Source organism: Euprymna scolopes, chromosome 9, assembly GCF_053919585.1.
Source record: "Euprymna scolopes isolate OS-2025 chromosome 9, ASM5391958v1, whole genome shotgun sequence".
Taxonomy (NCBI): domain Eukaryota; kingdom Metazoa; phylum Mollusca; class Cephalopoda; order Sepiida; family Sepiolidae; genus Euprymna; species Euprymna scolopes.
This window is the reverse complement of record NC_136490.1, coordinates 10523695-10545973: the sequence shown is the minus strand read 5'-3', so window position 1 is coordinate 10545973 and position 22279 is coordinate 10523695. Positions and strand designations below refer to the sequence as shown.

The 22279-nt window shown below is 33.2% G+C and overlaps 1 protein-coding gene across 16 annotated transcripts in view; it reads right to left on the bottom strand.

The window, feature by feature from the left end:
- LOC145284430 (lachesin-like) overlaps positions 1–22279 on the bottom strand; it is a 1332212-nt gene that overhangs the window by 178261 nt on the left and 1131672 nt on the right. For all 16 annotated transcript variants that reach the window (XM_080133226.1, XM_080133240.1, XM_080133228.1 and 13 more), the window contains one exon: positions 14646–14850. In XM_080133226.1, the coding sequence (XP_079989352.1) occupies positions 14646–14850 (205 nt within the window). The remainder of the gene's footprint in view (positions 1–14645; positions 14851–22279) is intronic.

Genomic DNA, 22279 nt, shown 5'->3' with positions numbered 1-22279 from the left:
TATTTTCTAAAAGCTTTCGTTTTCTAATTGTTTCAGATGTCAGAAAAAAAAAAAAAAAGTCCGGCTCGACGTCTTTGGATCTTCGAAGACTTGTTTATCTTGTTTGAATGTAGGAAAAGAAACAAAGTTTTATGAATGATATTTTTGGTTGACGTGCCTACTCGGCTTAAAGTTGATCGGAAATTTTGGGAAATAATCGTTTAATTTAAATTTAGATTCTTATAAAAGCCAGTTTAACGTCTGCAAAAAAGAGATAAGTTCGGATTTGGATTTAGAATTGTTATGTCTTTTTTCGGTCTGATAAGACTAGATTTAGATTCATAGATTTGAACATTTTAAAAAAGATTTATTTAAAAAGAAAGTAAATGTTCATGTCATGTAAACAGTAACAGATTGATGTAAGTAAAATTCTAAGTTAAAATATGTTTCTGCCATGGATATCCTTGTTAGAATTGAATTGATATTATAGTCATTGGACCACTATCAATAATTTCCCACACTCTTCATATGTGCCTAAACATAATCGTAGATTCCATGAATAAAGCTTCTTTCTAAGAGTTGTACGCCTGTGGAACTGTCTTCCGTTTCCCTGCATTCCAGCTGACTTCAATATGGCCGTCTTCAAGTCCAACATAAACAAGTTCTTTATAAACCTTCCTCTTAAATAATCCAATTTACCAAATTTCGACTACTAACAATTACTACGATATTGTCCCATTGGCTACCATACATTCATTAACACTTATCTTCAACTGGCCTCCGGGCCTTGATAAGTGGTGACTCCTTTATAAAAAAAAAAGGAGCAAATGTGGATGATAATAAAACTTACAAACGATAATGAGAAAAGGATCTGCTTGTAACATGGCTTCCTAAAATGTTATTTCAACCAGGAATTATCATTGAAAGAAATACATTCTATCAACAATGACCAATACAAGGAATCCACAATTATTTTTTCGGCGAATAGATTTTCTGATTTATCGTCTTACACATGTTTCGCTACTCATAGTGAAAAATATGGCTTTAGTTTATTTGGCTACTCATTGTGGAAGGTCAAATGGTTTTGTTCCGATTTCATTAGAGTTTAAATTTTAATTTTAAAAACTAAAAATCCAACTGATTGTAAACAGCATAGGTTAAAAAGTCCAAACAAATAACGATGGAAAATTTAATTCATAAGATACTAAAATTTCTGCTAGAAATGGTTATAAAATTGAGTCCTGATGATTAAACATTTATAGGGTGAAAATATTGCAGTTTCTCCTAAAATGGAAAAAGGAGGTTTCATTTATCGTTCTTTTTGTGTCTTGTTGCTGTCGTTGCACTGAAATAAAGTTCATCCTGATCGGGCACCACATCTTACATTATGTCGGTTCATGGTTAACTAATCACGATTCCATAATTGAAGCATGACAATGAATGCTGCCCAATATTTGCATCATTCAGTCAGAGAGATATGAAGGGTTGCATCGAAAATTAATACTCTCTGTAGTTAATTATAAAAATAAATCGTTAACTATTCTGCACTTTCAAAAACAAATTAGAAACTATACTATATTTTCATCTAATAACTTTTATTTTTTTGTTAAAGTCGTCATGCCTGACTATTGTAAATACACACACTGTAGTCAAATGTGATAACATCAAATCCATGACTTGTCTGAAAAACAGCACCACCAGATGATTTTTTTTGCAGAACAAAGACGTGGTTCAGTGGGGGAAGATGTGGCTGGTTACCTTTAATGCATCCAAAACCAAACTCCTATCCTTACATCATCAACGCTCTGATCCCCATCTGGCATCAATTGAGTGGCTTCCGGGCCTTGATAAGTGGTGATCACTGTGTGAAAAAAAAAAAAAAAAAACCTGCCAGCATAGAATAAAGTGGGCCGCCATTTTTTTAATGCCCGTTACCAGACCTTACATACTACACAAACTCGTCCAGAAAATTGAAGCAAGTCCCTTCTGCACTCTTATTACTTGCAAGGAGTGATGACAAAGCATTTTATCACATTCTTTTCATGCAATGAGCTGCATGCAAAACCATGAAAACTGTCACTGCAACAAGATAGATGACAAAGACTTCAAGTTGTAATGTTTGTGGAAAACAGAAGTTGAAACATGGTCAGCTCAACGCAAAATGCAGAAGAGGCAATTATCATCAAAAACTTCAAACAACTGCTGATCAACCATCTTCATTGGTTATATCTTACAACTATAGAGGGGAATTGAGCAGATTGATAGATGCCTCTTGTTTGATACAGAAATTTCCCAACGCCCGCACAAGGACCATTGGATGTGAACGTTGCTTATTAGATTTCCAGTCAGAATATTTTTTGTTTGTTTTATTTTTTCCCCAAAAGCATTTGTGGTTGTTTTATTGAATCTGTTATCTGAATTTTTCAGCAAAAACATTTTTTAATCAAAACAATCGCTATTATGCAAGTAGTTTGAGACGATTACAATTTTCAATTGTTCATGAGAAAAGGTCATTCAAGCTATGAATGTTGTAATGAATAATAAAAAAAAAATTATCTTTAGAAATTGATCTCTTTAGTATCAAAAACTCATTATTCCAGTGAACTTACTTTTAAAGTGCTCAAAAGAATAAGAAACATTACGGAATCGGTAATCATTTTTTAGTCTTGTAGGGTTTGCGATTTTCACTTTTGCAGTATTATTTTAGAGAAATATGGCGGATGTAATAAAAAAAATAAAGGGGTCAACAGGTCAGAACAGGGAGGTGTTTTATTATCATTATTATTAGACAACGATAACGAAAAGAAGGATTATCTATTTTTATTTATTTTCTTACTGTCTGTGTGTCTGCGCTTGTATGACGCGGTTTATATCAGCCTATAGGCTTATGCCCCCGCGGATGTTTTAGTCATATTTATGTCCATGTTTGGTGTACGGAAATGCAAAAAAAAAAAAAAAAATAAAATAAAAAAAATAACGATTTACTAAACAACGTTTAATTTACTGGATATTTTTCCAGCTGGGAAAACTTGGGTTCTTGTGTTTTAAAAACTTTTTAAATCTATCCTCAGTTCACCTTTAAAATACTGTGATTATTTCCCCTTAGCCCGCCTCTCTTGTTTTGCTTTATATTTAATACAATAATGTCCGGGGAAAAGTTGAGGAAATAAAGAAACTTGTAGCCACCCACCTATTTTAAACTCCAATCTAAAAGAAAAAGTATGTTTTTTTTATTTTTAACTTTTTATGGATATTAATTAGTTTTCTTATGTGTTTTTTTTTATTAAGGAAAAATGCTTTTCACAATGTTTCTGAAGTAAATAATTAGTATGTTTTATATACTATTTTAATTTGATGTCATTTACATCTCTCATTATTAAAAAGATGGTAATTTCTCTTTGTTTTTTATTTTTATTTTTATTTTTTTGTCATTTCACCCCTAACAAGGCACAGTGCTACTTAGTCATGAATGGCTACTATTTGTGACCAGATTTGCAGAGATACTATTTAGGGAGTTGGGCAGCGAGATGTCTGTTCACATTACACTTGAATTTCTGTATGTCAGTAGTCAGGGAAGCAGGAGTCCGAGGGTGGAATTCAAAAGTGCAACTGTCCAAGGGGGGAAAAACTATTTGAGTAGAAGGCTTTATGGCATTTAGGGATCTCTACAGATTAGGAGTGATATTTTGCTGCTTGTTGGGTTTGTTGAGGGTATTGTCGTTGAAGGGGTACTAGTGCTCAGAGTTAGTCAGAGCACTTGCCATCGAAATACTTGTGGATGCCACGTTTCGGTAATGGTACAGAGGTTGTGGTTTAGCTGATAGTTCAGGACCTATTAAGTCCTTTACTTGTTTTGTTTCTTCTTCATTTTCTCCGGATAAATAAATGGTAGTACTACTGTTACTGCATTGGATTGGGAATTAATTTAAACAGTATTGTTCTAATAAAGTTGTCACATGATGTACTAGTTTTTCAATGTACCCATGTATGGGAATTTAGTAATGTAAATTGCTACAAAATTAAAGCCAATCCCTAGATAAAGAAAGTTGATGGAGTAGGTACCGAAGGTGATTGAAAGAATAATTGGGCAGCATTTTAGTCAGATAAATATGAATGGAATTCAGTTTGTTTACCCCTAGGCAAAGTACTACTGGTGTCATATTTATCTAGGAACAAATGCAGGAGAAGTAGCTTAATAATAAAACTTGTATTTTGTTTTCATGAATTTAGATTGTCAAAAGATGTCGTTTGGTAGGCTTTGTTGGTTAATTAATTAGATAATTATTAACATTTGATAGGTAATTATGAATTAAATAAAAAACATACCTTGTTTGTTTCAAAAATTCATACAGGAAGTCATATCGACGGTTGACAAAAAGATAAATTAATGCATAGCCATTTTAGTTTTAACATAGACAGTCTCTCCATGTCTGTCTTTATTTATATATGATGAAGAGGGTAAGGACACATATTCTTTCATTTTATATACAGACAAGGAGAAGATAACTCCAAGTTACCCAAAAGCTTAAAATGACAAGTTATTAAAAACCCAGACAAAGGGAGGCAACTTTTCACATAGTTCAAGAGAGATAACTATTACAGTCTTCACAGTATTAAAACCTAATTGACTTTGACAAATTTTCAATAGGATTGCATAAACTATTGGCAAATGTGTGCTTAAAGATTATAATGAACAGAATGTATAAAAATACTCACATTCATGTTAGAATTACCAGTATATTTTCTGACAGTAGGCATACATCTGCACCGAATCCATTACTTTTCATTTTTTACTTAGAATCGTTATCCAGAGAGTTCAGAAGAGATGCTGTATGTTGCTAATTGAGTACTTGTCTTTGAAAAAATGGCAGTGTACTTGTTAAGTTAAAGACTTGGAAGAAGACAATGAAAAGCAAAAGTCTGAGAGTGAATATTACCAAGGCTGAAGTGAGTGGTTATCTATTTATCTGGTTGGGTTCTCTTTCTTCTCCAGATTTCCCCGTCTTCCATCAGCTGCATCAGTTCTTCACGATCACAGTTGGCATCATGTTCAATTTACTGGGTGTATGTGGATCTAGGTCAGGCTATACTTGTGCACCCGTGCCATGGAGTCTACAGCAATACATTTCTCATCAGCTCTTGCTTGCTCCTCTGGCAGTGACCAGGAAAGCATAGATGTCACTTGCTGATGATAGTAGATATGGCAGGTAGGTTGCCATAAAGTTGCTACTTAGTGGGATGATCTTGCCGAGATATATTTTACACCATTTGTAGTGTACGGGTCTTTTTTTTTTTTTTTTTTTATTACATTTTCACCCCAAACAAGGCAAATTGCCACTTTGGTGTAGGGGGCTACTATCAGGGGCAACAACTACTGGGGTACTATGTAGGGATTTGGGCAGCAAGGTGTCATCTAGCTTTCTTTACAATCTTTGGGTGAGTGTCCAGGTTGTAGCACCATAAACAAGGACAGACTCAACCAGTGCTTTGAAAAACTGCCTTTTCAGTTTATCAGTTAGCCTTGAAGTCCATACTGTTTGCAATTTATTTATTGAAACGTGAATTTCGATATCCCTCTCTATGTTACAACTCAAGTATATAAACTCAGTGACTTCTTTCAGTGTTGTTCCATCTAGACCTTTGATCTCCCCCTCCGCATTGAAAGTTATTTTATCCACATTAACATGATTGTACTGTTGAAAATTCCACCAAAAATGAAAGTTCTCCAGCTGAGTTTGCGAAAAAGAAGTTTTTTTTTTTTTTTTTTTTAATTACATTTTCACCCCAAACAAGGCAAATTGCCACTTTGGTGTAGGGGGCTACTATCAGGGGCAACAACTACTGGGGTACTATGTAGGGATTTGGGCAGCAAGGTGTCGGTTCACGTTACACTTGAACTTCTGCACGTCAGTACTGTTGGGGAAGCAGGGACCTGGAATGGAATTCCAGAGTCTAGCGGTTCTGGGGAAGAAACTATTGGAGTAAAAAGATCTTTTACATCTGGGGATCTCTACAGTGTGGGGGTGGGATTTAGCAGCCTGTCGGGTTTGTCGAGGGTGCTCACGTCGTGGGGGCACAAGTGATTGCAGTTCGTCAGAGCATTCACCACTAAAATACTTGTAGAAAAGGCAGAGGGATGCAACATTTCTTCGATGGGACAGAGGCTGAAGCTTAGATGCTAGTTCAGGGCCTATCAGGTTTGCGACTCTCTTTTGAACCTTGTCAAGGAGCGAGAGACTAGTAGCAGATGCACCAGCCCAGATGTGGCAGCAATACTCCATACATGGGCGAATGGTGGCCTTATAGAGGTACAGGATACTTTCGGGTGTTAGTAGTTTTCTAGCACGGTAGAGAGAGCCACCTTTTTGTTTGGTGTAACTCAATCTTTTGTGACACTGACAAGCATTGGATACACACTAAATGCAGTTAAATTACAGGTTGAACAAGGATGACCAGATTCTAAGAAATTTAAGAGAATTAGGAGGAGAACCTGGATGTGTATTAAGCATATTTGTATGGTGAAGCTATTAAAATTGTTGCGAAATTTTGTTGCCTTGGTGATATCATTGGATCACAGGGATGAGCTAGTGCTAGTGTGATTGCAAGAATTAAAAGTGAATGGAACATCTGTTATTAACAATTAGAGGATTATCACTGTCAACCAAGGGAAGAGTCTATCAAGCATGTGTACACGGTGTGAAGATGTATGAAAGTGAAACATGATTAGTGAGGGTTGTGAACATGCATTGCATGGAGAGATATATTAAAATAGTGTTACGGGTGTGCAAAGTGTGTCTTAAAGACATTTCTAATAACCCCAAAGGAAGATTAAATCTGAAAAGTTTAGGAAGATACATGTAGAAGAGGAGACTTTGATGGTATGGACATGTTGAAAGAATAAATGAGAGTTCTTGGCTCAGTCGCTATAGAGGAGTTTAGATAACAGATCCAGTTCACAGGAAAAACTGGGAGGAAACGATAAGTATTTGAGAGAAAGAAGTATACAGATCTGGCCAGAGATAGGTTAGTTTGCTAATGTTTTAAAACTATCAAGCACATGGCATGATGATATTTGTTGATTAATCGATCTGTCAGTCTGTATCACTGCTCAGTTTTTAGAGTATTTGCATCAACAAATACACAAACAAAACACATTTTTATTCATGATATGCCAAAGCATCTTTATCAAAGGCTCTGGCATTGATTTATGCTTTAACAAGAATTTTACTTGGTCTGTCATGCTTCGGTTTCAAATAAAATTTTACTTGGTCTATCATACTTTAGGTTGAAATAGCATTTGCATTGGTCTGTCATGCTTAAGTTTGAAATAGCATTTTCATTGATCTGCTATGCTTTAGTTTGAAATAGCATTTTCATTAGTCTGTCATGCTTAAGTTTGAAATAGCATTTATTCCTAAACCTGGACTCAATAGATCAGTTTTCATTTCTGTATAATTTTATTTGACACATTTAAAAATATTATAAAGTTTGTTTTTACTTCTGCTTCTTTCTTAAAAACATTTTGTCACACGAAGGAAAACGAATGAGTAACTTTATGATCAAGTCGCTGCTAGTGAAAACCCAATTACATTTTGCGACGCCAGAAGTGTAAAACCAAAAGTATCCTGAGATTCTGTGGATATATTAATGACATCGTGTATAGCTTTCAGATAAAAACTGTAAAAAAGAAGAATTTCGTTTCATTGTTGAGAAAATGTTGAAGATGGACTTCTTAGGTAAAGAGGATTGCCTCCAAAAATATTCTCTATGAGAGAAAATTCCTGCTTTTGATTCGACAAAGGAAAAGCCGATTTTAAATGAAAAGAGAAGGAAAACTTCCAGAAATGACTTCCAGAATTTTAGAATTTTGGAGATAAAACAAGAATATATATACATTTTTTTTTAAACTTTTTCCTGCAATCACCATTTCAAATATTAGTATACTCAATGTTCTTCAACCAAAGTATTTTCTATGGAAAAAGGTGGGTAGGTTGGGGGTCTGATTCTTTTGAACTCTTCAGTTTTCATATTTTTTTTAAATATTTTTTTTTTTATTTTGAACTAAGTAGAAAGGAAAATATAAAAGACTAAGGGTTTATTTAATTAGAGACCAGAACATTAGATTTAAAAAACATAGAATATTGTAAAATTAGTAGGGAGTGGAATATTGTATTTCCTTAAGAGTGATGAAAGAGAGAGTTTATTTCGAGATGGTATTGCCCAGGAATAACCAAAAGAATTAAAAGTATTTAATGTTATTAAACAAAGTGGGCTCAACCTGGGCTTGAAAACTACACATACCTGACAATAATCTGCCTTACTACAAAGCCATCATGTATGTTTTACAAGTATTTTAATGAAATATGCTCTTATGAACTCACAGCACTTGTGCCCCTTCGACAAACCCATTTAGTAGCAAATTCACACCGCTTCACTGTAGTAGTTAATAGATGCCAAAAACCTTCTTATTTAGTAGTTTTTTTTTTCCCACAAACTGCTAGAATTTGGAAGACGTTCCTGTTTTCCTAACTGCACTAACCTGCAGAAGTGTAAATATACCGTGAAAAAAAACATCTTATTTTAAATATTAATTCCATGAATTTTCATTTATGGCGATTTTACATAATGTGTCATATAGCGTGATACTATATATCGTTTTATTGTATATCGTGTATATAGTTTTATTTAAAAATTTGTTACGTTTTTATTTATCGTTATATTATTCATTGTTGTATTATATATTGTTTTTATTTATAGTTTATGATATACTGTTATATACTGTTATATTAAAAATCGTTTTATTATATATTGTTTATTTGAAAATTTGTTATATTTTTAATTCTTGTTCTATTATACATCGTCTTTTTTTTTACATTTTGCATATTCTTTTAAACATTCATTTCAATAAATTCCCTATTAGTTTTTTTTTCTCATGGGATCATCTTCAGTTAACTATTACGGGTAATTATATGCATGCAGATATTTTATACGATTTATATTTGTGTAATAATAAAAATACTATCAACATAAAATTAATTTAGGAACTTTATAAAAATAATGACTTTAGTATCCCATTAAAACACTTAAAATAATTACTTTAAGATCAAATAAAAATCTTAATAAAATGACGATTCCATAAAAATCACTTTGTAATTACATAAAAATCCTATTAAAATTAAATGGCTTTAGGATCCTATAAAAACTCTATTAGAATTAAATAACTTAAGGATCCTATAAAGTAAAGTAAATTTTCTGCAATCATTTCTACTATTTCACTATTTTTTTGGACCATAAAAAATCTATTTAAAATTTTGCAATTCATCTTAAATAAAAGTTTTGAAAAAAATCAAATAGTAAATTGTTTGTTGTCTTACCCGGTCAACCAGTCAAACAAATATGCTATGTTACCCATATAGAACATAATCTTAATGTTAAGACACATTTTCTAAACACCCCATATATAACTTACATAAAGAGAATTTTTGTTCTTTATTGAAATGGAAACACTTGAGATTTTTACCTCTGCTGTGTCTCTGGAGATAATGGATGCCCATTGTCAGAGTGCCTCCACATGCAATTGTGAAGCAACGATTGCACAATCCCAAACCTCTATTTAGTCGGCATTGCTTGATTCCAGAAGCAATCCAGGATGACTGGAAACAATGCCAATATAAGCAGAGAGCACATACAGCACCAGGTATTTCTAAATGGTCACCCATTTAGTACTGACCGAGCTCAACGTCGCTTTACTTTGGTGTTCTAATGGAAATAGGTGTGTCAACATGATAATATTAATAAAAACAAAATCAATTTTTAACATGAAATTAAATAGTTGCATTTTTTTTATATAAACAGATCAGCTTCCTTAAAAGCAACAAAATCGTAAAAGAGGCAATATTGCAATAAAAAATTAATGTTTCATCTAAAAAATTATAAGCAAACAGTACCATTTAATAAAGTCTACACTGTTTATATGACAAGAGAACTTGATACAAGAGTTGCATCATTTATACGACAGAGTCAGTCTTCTTCCTTGAAGGCTGTCGTTGCCATATGAAGCGAAGCCGAGAAAATATAAAAAATCGTCAGCTGAATTGATGCTAAACCGATGCCACAGAATTCATTTTATTGAATTAGTTTTTCTTCGACCTCACTTGCTCTATCAATCTTATTAATTCACCAAGATGTCGGAACATTTGCTGCAGGCAAAACGACAACTACGGTAGGCCGTAGTCGATAAAAATTAAAGTTAGATTGAATTATAAAATCTTATTTCTTCTCCTACCCTCATTTTAATTGTGTTCCAAAATATATGCACCTTTTCTAAGTCAAGAGTTCTTTACGGGTCAAAAGTGCTGGTTCCATTATAAAATAACCCCGAGTTCAAAATCAATTGGCACATAACTGTCATCCGAAACAGTAAGCCGAGATTTGCTTGAGAATTGAATGTAGGCTGATTTCGCTTGCCGTTTGCAAGTTAAGTAGTGAGGTGATGGCTGCCGAGGCTAAGGGTCTAGTCTGACCATCAGCCAGTTACATTTTGGCAATGCTTCCTGGCCTGCTGAGAAAGGTTTGACAAAAGCAAGACAAGAGGATTCGATGATCTGGCCATGTGCCACGGCTGACCACAATAAGAACTGACCAAAGAGCAACCATGTTACAAAGATTTACTTTCAATGTCTCCGTCGTCGAAATTCAACTACTTCCTACACACATGCATGCAAAGAAAAAGGTAAAACCGTTCTTTTAGACGATGCTATTCTGCTAGACATTTGGCAACTCTTACAGCCTCAATTTCTAAAAGTTTTCACAGCACATTCCAATATTCAATAAATCTTTTAGTTTGTTTTGTTGGGTTTTACGGCATGTCAACCCTCTGGGTTATTTTATGTTGAGTGTATATGGGTTCAGAGAGCCTTTGCCCCCTGCTCTAGCTGTTTTATGAGAGTTTTTTTTTTAATTTTTTGATAAAGATTAATAATTTTTTTTAGGTATGTTGGTTGGTTGGTTGTTTTTGTTTTACGGCATATCAACCCTTTTCAGGTTATTTAATGCTAAATTCAGTTATTTTTAAGAAAATTTTTTTAATAGAATATATTTGTTTGGCAATTAAAGGGTGGCTCTACACTCCCCAAAGCCTGCAAGCTGGGACCTCACCATCGGATATAGTTTAAGGTCATATTTGAGGATTGTTTTTATTGAATAAATCCTTAATATTTTTTTCTTTGTAGAAATTATTCCTTGTTACAAAATCAGTGCATTCAATAAATATGAGTTTTATTGTGAGTTGTGTTTGACAAAGTATACAGATGAGTTGGCTTTCTTTTTTTAGCAGACATGAATGAGTTAAATGTGTATGGCCTATTTTTATTCTTGTTAGTTTGATTTCTTTTTTTTGTTTAGTTTCGTATTTTCTTCTTGTTTTTTAATTTTTGCATTATTTTATGAAGTTGTTTGTTATGATATTCATTCCAGTAAATTTGCCATTTCTCTGTTGTGTATGTGCTGATATGTCTTTTGAAATGTATGGGATTTTTTTTAATTTTTATCAATTCGAAGATCTATGGCAGTTTTGCTGCTGAATCTGCTAATTTGTTACCTTTGATACCGGAATGGCTCGGTATCCAACAGAAGATAATTTATTTTTGACTGTTAATTATGTCAATTTATGGAGTAATTTTGCGATTGGTGTGTCCATCATATTTTCTTTTGATAGTTTTAAAGTAGATTGGGAGTATGGAAGGATTATAAATTTGGATTCTTTGTTATTGGAGGCTAAACTGAGAACTAGGATTTGAGCATGTATTTCAGCACTGAAAATTAACGTTTCGTTTGGGAAGTTTATTTGTTTTTTGATTGATTTGTTGAGTATTGCTGCACTGGCTGTTACATTATTTCGTTTAGATCCATCTGTATAGATGTGTGTGTGGTTTGGATAATTTCTTTGATTTTATTGAGAGCATCATGGTAATGCTGCATTTCATGTTTACTTAAACTTAGATCTATGTTGGAGGTTACGATTTTCCAGAGAGAAGTGTTGAGTATGACAGTTTTATGGATTTTGGTTATGAGTAGAGTTGCTTCTCTGGAGATTGGTTTTATCCTGAGTCCAAAAGTTTTGATTGTATTTTCTTTTTGGTGAAAAAGATGTTTACGATTTCAATTTAAAGTTCTATTGTGAGCTGGGTTTGTGAAATTGGTTAATTTTGTGTAGTACTTTAGACCAAGGTTTTGGTTTCTAAGCATTGGAGGGTTTTCATGTGTTTCTGCATATAGGCTTTCTACAGGGGAGGTTTGAAACGCTCCCAGTGCTCGTCTTAGTCCGAAGTGGCATATTGTCGAGGGTTTTTAGATATGAATTTCTGGTAGATTGATATATAAAGCTGCCATAATCTATTTTAAATCTGATTAGCGTTGGCTACAGAAATATATTCTTTTTGTTTTAGTTTTTACACATTTATTCGTTCATTTATGTTGTGTTGTAATTTTATTTCGATGGTGTGAATGTATTTTGATCTGTAGCTGATTGAGAAGCCATCTACGTATAAGGAGCTATGCATATCAGGAGAGAGTTTTTTTATAATATTGTTAATTTTGAATAGAGTTGTTGCCAATATGCTGCCTTGAGGCACTCCTCCTTCATTCTGCGGGTCTGATAAAGTAGAGTCTAAGCAAACTTGGAAAGATCTGTCTATTAGGAAGTTTGGTATGAACTCAGTGGAAACTATGCCCACTTGAGAGACTGAGTAGAACTCTAACCACTTCTAAAGTGAGTATTGAATTATTGTTGTTCTATATTGTCAATTCGTAGTAAATGTGTATTTATGTACTTGTGAACTTTCTGTGTTTTAGTATTTAAGTCTTTTAGTTTCAGTGAATCGATCAACTATGAAACCCCTAATACTTAAAAAACCGTGCTTCCAAGTAGTTTCATATGCTTTCTCAAGATCGAAAAAACAAAACAGATGTTACATGTTCCTTATTAATGAAAACTTCTGATGTAATTTTTTAGGCTAGTGATGTGGTTTATACATCTTCGATGTTTTTGGTACCCACATTAAGTTTTTGAAATTATTTTGTTGCTATTTAAATACCATATAAGACGGTAATTGATTATTCATTCAAATGTTTTGCATAGGCAGCTTGTGAGAGCTATTGGTCTGTAGTTTTCTGGGTTTTGTATCTTTTTCTTCTTGTTTCCATGAATTTAGAATATCTTCTGTTTCCCATATTTTTTGTTTATTTTGTTGTGAGGAAATATTTGATTGGGTTAGGATTATATTTTTCAGATGGTTTTGGGTTTCGTGTTGATTTTCTTAAATTGTTGCTAGCAGATTCTTTAGGATTCTTTAATTGTTTTTCGAGTTTTAGTGTTTGTATTCTATTAAGTTGTTGGTTGCTTTTTTTTTTTAATTTTCTGCATTTCTTTGTTTGATAGCCGTTTTACATTCTGGATTGAACGATGGTTTGTTTTTTGTTCCAGAAGGAGATCTTTTGGGTATGCATTTTTGGCGATTGCTATGAGTACTTTGGTGAATTCTTCCATTGTTTGGATTTGGTGTTCTATTAATTGTAGTGAACAGAATTCTTTGAATTTGGCCTAGTTGGATTTGTTTGCGTTTCATCTGGGTATGTGGTTTTTAATGGAGTTATTGTAATTCATTATAATAGGGTAGTGATCGCTTCCACATGATTCTTCGTATATACTCCATATGTAATTCAAGAAGCTTGATGGATCGCACATGGTAAGATCAATGGCACTAGTTGATCCATATTTTGGATTTAAGTATGTGGGATTTTTTTGACTGAGGAGGCATAAGTCATTTTTGTTAATTAGTTGTTCAATTTTAATTTCCTTTTGAGTTTGTGACCTTATATCCCCATAGCGTATGGCGGCAGTTAAAGTCTCCTAGCAGGATAAACGGTGAAAAAGTTGTTTTATTCAATTTTCTAGTTCATTTTCATTTGATTCTTGAGGCCCATTTTTTTAGGAGCTATTTTCATATACATAGAGATGAATACCGTGCACACCCAATTTGAAAAAAAAAAAAACTAACATTTTTTTTCATATAAAAACTAAAAATAGTAACCTAACTGGATGAAAAACTATGACACAAGAAAAATAATTTTAATAATTTTTTTATATTTTTTTAGAGAAGAGGTAATATCTCGTTTATATCAATATTTAAGAAAATATACCCATCCCTAAATAAACAAAATATTGCAAGTCCAACACTCTAAACTAAACTGATTTTGGATACCTTCTAATATATATATAAACACACAAGAAAAAAAAACAGAGCAAAAAAGAGAAGGTAAACGTAAGTCGAAACTTTGTTTTGACAGCAGCCCTGTCATTCGTTAAATGATTTATTTACCCGTGGGAGGGAATAACACAAAAATCTGATTGGTTAGCTAGTTAGATACGACACTATGTGTATATATATATATATATATATAAAAAAACATTAACAAAAATTCCAGGCATTTTAGCCTGACGATTTCCTATGAGAACGAAACGTGGAAACCTATCTGTAGGTTAATTGCCATAATATTTTCATAATTCATTTTATATATATATATATATATATATATATTATGACTGACTATTTTATGGGCAAAAAAACAAAAAATACCAAAAAAAAGAAAAGGAGAATAAGACTTACCTAATACAAATAAGTTGACTTTATTAATTTTAACAGGTTGCGTGTTAATTTGACAATTGTATTGACCTTGGTCTGTCGGCTCGACATCTCGAATGTGCAGATCCCATTCTCCGGGATGATCCCTAACCACCATGATACGGACATCATCTGTGATTCTCCGATCACGCATCGTCAACAGTGTATGACGTTGATTTGTCCATATTACCTAAAAGCAAAAAGAATGAACATTTAGAAAATCGCATTCAACATCAAGTACAAACGTGAAGCTACTAAGATTTGAACTCTGCTCAATAATTCCATCAACAAGATGGGAAATTGCTAGCAATTCAACATCAACAAGATGGGAAATTGCTAGCAATTCAACATCAACAAGATGGGAAATTGCTAGCAATTCAACATCAACAAGATGGGAAATTGCTAGCAATTCAACATCAACAAGATGGGAATTGCTAGCAATTCAACATCAACAAGATGGGAAATTGCTAGCAATTCAACATCAACAAGATGGGAAATTGCTAGCAATTCAACATCAACAAGATGGGAAATTGCTAGCAATTCAACATCAACAAGATGGGAAATTGCTAGCAATTCAACATCAACAAGATGGGAAATTGCTAGCAATTCAACATCAACAAGATGGGAAATTGCTAGCAATTCAACATCAACAAGATGGGAAATTGCTAGCAATTCAACATCAACAAGATGGGAAATTGCTAGCAATTCAACATCAACAAGATGGGAAATTGCTAGCAATTCAACATCAACAAGATGGGAAATTGCTAGCAATTCAACATCAACAAGATGGGAAATTGCTAGCAATTCAACATCAACAAGATGGGAAATTGCTAGCAATTCAACATCAACAAGATAGGAAATTGCTAGCAATTCAACATTCAACTTCTATTATGAAGTTGTGGCATGTCTAACAATGCCAAGATTTGATCAATAAATAAAATTTTAATTCATTAAAAAACTTGTATGGAATTCAATTTAAAATTATCATTATATGTTTAAGTTTATATATCTATACTCCTATAAATTTGGGTTTTGTTGTGTATCGATATTTATATTAAAAACCTTTTTCTCTACTTATTTAAAAAGAAAATACAACTTTCTTATATAGGGTCCGTGGAATTGTATTTATCTACAAAAGATCCAGCAAATTTGCATATTCTTTTAAACATTCATTTTACTTAATTCTCTATTAGATTTTTCGGTTTTGTCATGGGATGATCATCTTTAATTAACTGTTACGTGTAATTATATTCATGCAGATATTCTACATGATTTATACTTGCATGATATTTGCGTTAAAAGTTTATAGTAAATGTAAAACCCTTTCCATATTTATTCATCTATACCTATATATTTTTGTTCAAAAAATTTTGCCTACCAAACTCCTTCTAGAGTTTTTGGTCTACAGGCATGAAAGTTAATATATAGAGTATTTGAACTTCTACGAAACTTTATATTTGGGTTTAAGCCAGGGAAAATCTGTGCAAAAGTGTGAAAATTAAAAAAATGGAATTTGCCTGGTGCTGGCATTACGAATATGCATGCATAACGTAGTAGCTATTGGTTCATGTTTTAATTCTTAGCTTTGCAGCAAACATGTCTTCATAGTACAGTCATTAATGGTAGAGGCAAAAATAAATCGTAAGCTAAACGTTTTGGTTTCGATTCTTGGTGGTGGCGCACAAGTCTTTTATTTAAACTTATTAAATCACAACTATATATTGGACCCAATATAATAATAAATACAAAATCTGCATTAATTAAAATATCATATTTAAGTGCATTTTACGACTAGCAATGCCCGGCGCCCTGCGAGTAAATATATATTTGGGAGGTATATATTTACTAAGTATATATACAAATATATATTTTGAATATATATCTTCCTTATAACATAGGACATATTGTTACAAAGAAGCTCGATGAAGATATATTTCCAGCGCATATACTAGTATATATATACTAATGGTGCCGCTTTGGCATTGCTTAGGATGTAATGAAATCATTGTATGCTTTAGTTTTTATTTGTTTGCACATAATTTTAACTTATACAGAAAAAGAAATCACTTTCAGTTGTAAGGGAAACAATAACATCGTAGAATAATAATAAAAATTGAATCTGTCAGTTTTAATTTTTTTTAAATCTCACCAGATAATAATTCTGGACACAAAAGCAATTGCCTTGGCAAGCATTAAATGTAACAATCGACTACACATTCCAATGTTTCTTTTACAAAACTATTTGATGATTGAATAACAAGGTCATGAATTTAACAAAAAATACAGCAAAAATGAACCAATTAAAATATTAGGTTGGTGCAAAAATAATGTCGTTTTTGACGTATATATATATATATATATATATATATATATATATATCTGCTAAAAACGACATTATTTTTGCACCAACCTAATATTAAATGTTAAAAGTAGGTTAATTTCTTTTAACAATATCAAACAGGATTTAATTTCATAGTTTAAAATAACTTATGAGTTGTAATGGATACAACTGTTTATATTCTTTAATTAAAAATATTAATTATTCCCCTTGCTCATTTTCAGTGTTCAGTCATAATTGAATAATGTTTTCATGATATCTACTGTCTGGGCAGAAATACAAATTTTTAAAAGATAAACTATAGCAAGGTGTGTTACAGTGTCAATGACATAGAATAATGATAAAATAAAAATGGATCTGTCAGGTCTAATTTTTTAAAAATCCACCAGATAACTTCATTTGTATAATTGCAATAATGTAGTGAAAACAAAAGCAATTATCTTAGCAATCAATAAAGATAATAATCGACTACACACGCCAATGTTGCTTTCGTTCTTGTGATGTGAATGAAATTATCTCTAAAGTTGTTAAAGTATCAAAACAAAATCAACTTTTAGGAATTTCGCTCACGATTTGGAAATTAGGGGAGAATCTTTAAAAAAATGATGTATTTTTGGTTTAATTAAATTTGTTATTCCAACTTTAAATGCGCATTTTATAATCAGATTCAGTTAAAACTTACTTCCTGGTTGATACAAAAATATTTGATGGTTGAATAATGAGGTCATAATTTTTTTAAAAAAATACTTCAAAGCTGAACCAATTATTTTAATATTAAATGTTAAAAGTAGCTTAATTTCTTTTAACAATACCAAACATGATTCAACTACATAGCTTTTCGAATTTAAGAAACTATTATAAGAAACTAATATAATTTGCTTGAACCATTGTGTATAATCTGTAGATACATAAGTTTTAGAAGACTATGAATTAAAGAATGTATTTTTTTTTTTTTGCGTATTTTGACCTTAAAACATCCTTTTTATGTAAACTTATGTGGATGCAAGATGGATTTATTTTAATAAATAGATTTTTATTTCGGAATATTAGAAAAACAGCAATTAAAGATGCAAAAAAAAACATAAGTAGAAAATACAATTACTGCATAATATCATCACGTTTCCTTAACCATACATTCTTTCAATTCATGCAGTGAAGACGAGATTATAACCTAGTTGTTTGCTTCACCATTAAATGCCCAAGCTAAGACACACATGGATATTGACGACTTGCGTGGTAAGTTAATGTTGTGTCAGAATTTTAAGGTGTTGCTTGAGCGTGGCGTCATGGAATGAAATGGATATATAGGTATTAATAAACAGAGAGTGGAAATTGAATTGCATTTTGGTATTAAATACGAATCAGTTCTTCTAAGGGAAGCTGGTTTCTTGAGATGCATGTCAAATCAAACCTTGCGTTTTCTGCAAATATGGTTGAAATAGAATCTTTCTCTGTGTGACATCACGATCAGATGTTCATAAAGTTTTTCTATATTTTTTTTACTTTTGACAAAATTTTAATTTCATGTATGCACAATATAAAAATGAGGTCTCCTTCTACTGTGCTAAAAGGCTACTCACACCTTAGAGTATCCTGTAGCTCTACAAGGCCATGATTCGCCCGTACATGGAGTATTGTTTCCAAATCTGGGCTGGTGAATCTGCCACTACTCTCGCTCCTAGACAAGGTTCAGAAAATACTCACCAATCTAATAAATCTAATAGATCCTGAACTATCAATTAAACTCCAATCTCTGTCCCATCATCGTGCCTGTTTTACAAGTATTTCAATGGCAAGCACTCTGACGAACTCAAAGCACTAGTACGTTCCTCGATGACAATACTCTTGACAAATCCAACAAGCAGCAAAATCCAACCCCTACATTGTAGATGTTCCTAGATACCATAAAGACTTTTACTCGAATAGCTTTTCCTTGGACTGCTGCAATTTGGAATTCCCTCCCGGACCCCTGCTTCCCTGATTGTACCGACATGCAGAAATTCAAATGTAATGTAAACAGACATCTCGCTGTCCAACATCCTAAATAGTATCCCTGCAAATCTGGTTCCAAATAGTAGCCCCTCATGACCAAGTTGCTGCGTTTTGTTTGGAATGAAATGGCAAAAAGAGGGAGGGTCTTACATGGAGAGAAATGATATGAAAATGATAAAATGGATTAAATAATGTGAAGCTTAAATAATGTGAAGCTTAAATTTGATGACTTCAAATGTGTAGGGAAATGTTTGCAGAGCAGGAGACTTGAACACATTGAATGAATATTGGTTAAGTCACTCTGAAAGAATTGAAGAACTGTTTCATTTTGTTTTTTTACTTGGGAGTCATCACTAATCAAGGCTTGAAGGTCACTCAAGGATAAGGGTTATTGAATATAAGGTAGCAGTTTAGTAATCGTTAATGTTGTAAATTAGGTAGAATTTGATTATGGGGACGGCTGAACAAGAAGTTGTTTACATTCGATTTAAAGGTTACTATGCTGTATTCAACCGGGAAGCAGGCCAGCAGAACAGTGTTCCACAGATGGGCAATTCTGAGAAAGAAACTTTATTCATGGAATCTATATGTTGGTTTTAGGCACAGATAGAGAGTGGGGGAAATTGTATATAGTGGTTGTAGCAAGTTGCATGATTTTTGTGAAAGTTTGGCATAGATTAGAATTCAGACGAGCATGCCATGAAAATAATGATAGAGCAGAGACAGGTTAGCAATGTCTCTTCTGTGGGGAAAGAGGTTGTAGGGAAGAGAAAGGCATCACCTACTAGGTTTCGAAGCCAGTTCTGAACTCTATCAAGGCTGGAAAGAGCATAACGAGCAGCAGATGTGTCAACAGCACTCCATTTTAGGGCGTAGCAGGCTCTTATACAAATAGAGGATTGCATTGGCAGTGAGATACCTTCTGGAACAGTAGAGTGATCAACCCTTTTTCCAGCGATCTTGGCAACAGATTTGATGTGCATGTTCCATTTCAGACCAGGAGTGAAGGTCAGTCCCAGAAGCTTACAAAGTCATGGAGCTTCCCCAACATGAGAGTCATTCATTTCAATTGGGGTGTGATGGAGTTCATAGCGATTATGATGAAAGTAATGAAATTGGTTTTCAATACATTAAAATTAACCAGCTATCTTTTCCCCCATTGCACCATATTCTCAAGATCAGAAGAGAGAGAATCAGAAAGATCTTGGTCATTGCTGACCTTTGAAGTGTTGCCATAGAGTGTGGTCTCGTTTACATAAATGTCTATGAATGATCTAAGAATGAGAGATCTTTGGTTAGTGGATATACAACAATAAAGGTAATAATAGAGTCAATTGGCAGGCAAACATGGAAGAAAGTGAAAAGAGAAAAAAGGATGAATAGAAACGTGGTCCTAGATAACAGGCAAATCTGGAAATCAATTTCTAAAAGTCGTCAAAAAGATTCCAATATGTAAAACAAACGTGAAACCGATGATGATTTTAAACCAGGAAAATATTTTTTGCCTCCTTGAATTGATATTTCAAACAAAAACTATTTAATTCTTACTAGGTAAAGAAATCCTTAAAAAAACGTTTGATACTTAAAGGTTGTTTTTTTTTTAAATGGAAATCGTTCCAGACAAGGCATGAAGCCACGTTATGTAAGGAGCTAAAAATCATATATATGTATGTATATATACTAGCAGACCGCCTGGCATTACCCAGTCGTAAGATATGCTTAAATATGACATTTTAATTCATGCAGATTACATATTTATTATTATTGAGAAAATTCTTTATCGATTATTATATTAAACTTAATATATAGTAGTGTGATCAAAACTAAATAATAATATATATATAATATGCAGAGATTTCTCTAGAGATCTTTCGGTTATCATCTCTTCAGGAGAAAATCGATAGAAAGGGAGACAAGCTGAGCGTGCGTGGTCCCCCTCTGGTGCTGCATGTGAGATGACGCCACAGAAAAATAGTGAAGAAGTGATGAATGTGAGAAGCATGAAGGGCCAACGTTGCCTTCACATTTTCGCCAAGTTTCAGAAAAATCTAATGGATGGGGCAAAAGTTATGGGGTAAAAAGTGTAATTTTTTTTGAATTTTAGAGCATTTGTGACCCATTTTGAGCTCCTGGAAACGCCGAATCGCAGTGAAAATGGACAAACGGTGCAGTTTCACGCCTTAAGACATGTATATTTCAATTCAGCACCATAGAAAATCACTATATAGACATACATATCAAGTTTTTGAGTAATATGAAAAAAGAGTTCCAAAAAGGCATATTTTTTTTAGCCCTAAAAGTCCCAGTGGGATGCGAACCAGAATTTTGTCAGGGTCACTCATACTGAATTTTTATGATGAACAATGGCCTCCATATTTTGGCCAAGTCTCAGGAAACTCTAATGGCTGGATCAAACGTTATGGGGCAAAAAGTATCATTTTGGGCCATTTTGGGGATTTTTTACCTCTTTTGAGACCCTGGGGACGCCGAATCCCAGTGTAAATGGATAACTGTGCAGTTTCAGACCTTAATACATGTATATTTGAGTTGGCCAGCGTAAAAAAAAACACTAGATAGTCAGACATCAAGTTTTTGTTGAGAAATATGAAAAAAGAGCCACAAAAACGGGCGTTTTTTAGCACAAACTCCCCAGGGACGCGAACCAGAAATTTGCCATACTGGATTTATATTAAGAACAATGGGCTCCACATTTTGGCCAAGTTTTAAAAAAATCTAATGGATGGATCAAAAGTTATGGGGCAAAAGTGTCATTTTTGGCCATTTTTGACCTCTTTGAGCCCCTGGGTACGCAATGGGAATTTTCGCAAAAAAAAATTTTTTTTTTTACTGTGCACATCTATTTAATGAAATACAATTTGTGGCAAAATTTCAGGAAAAACTAATGGATGGTTATCTGGCAATTGTCCAGACTAACGGACGCACGCACGCATACATGGATACATGCCACTGAAAACATAGGTCTCTCTCCGATAAATCGGAGGACCAAAAATACTATTGACGAAATTAAAGAGCACTAAGGGAAATTTGGAATTGCCAAGAAATGAAAAAAACAAAAACGATTAAAATAAAAGATTTTAATTTGTGTATAAGATGTTTAAAAACCAATTAAACTCGGCATAACAAAGGGGAAACCATGAGGGAAAAGGAGTCAAAGTTCCTCAAAGAGAAATAACGTTTTTGTCGTTTCCTTTTGCCGGCATAAAGGTTTTCAAGTCGCAATAGAGACAGACTCCTTAGATGGTTTTTAGAGTCTGTTCTAATTTAGTTT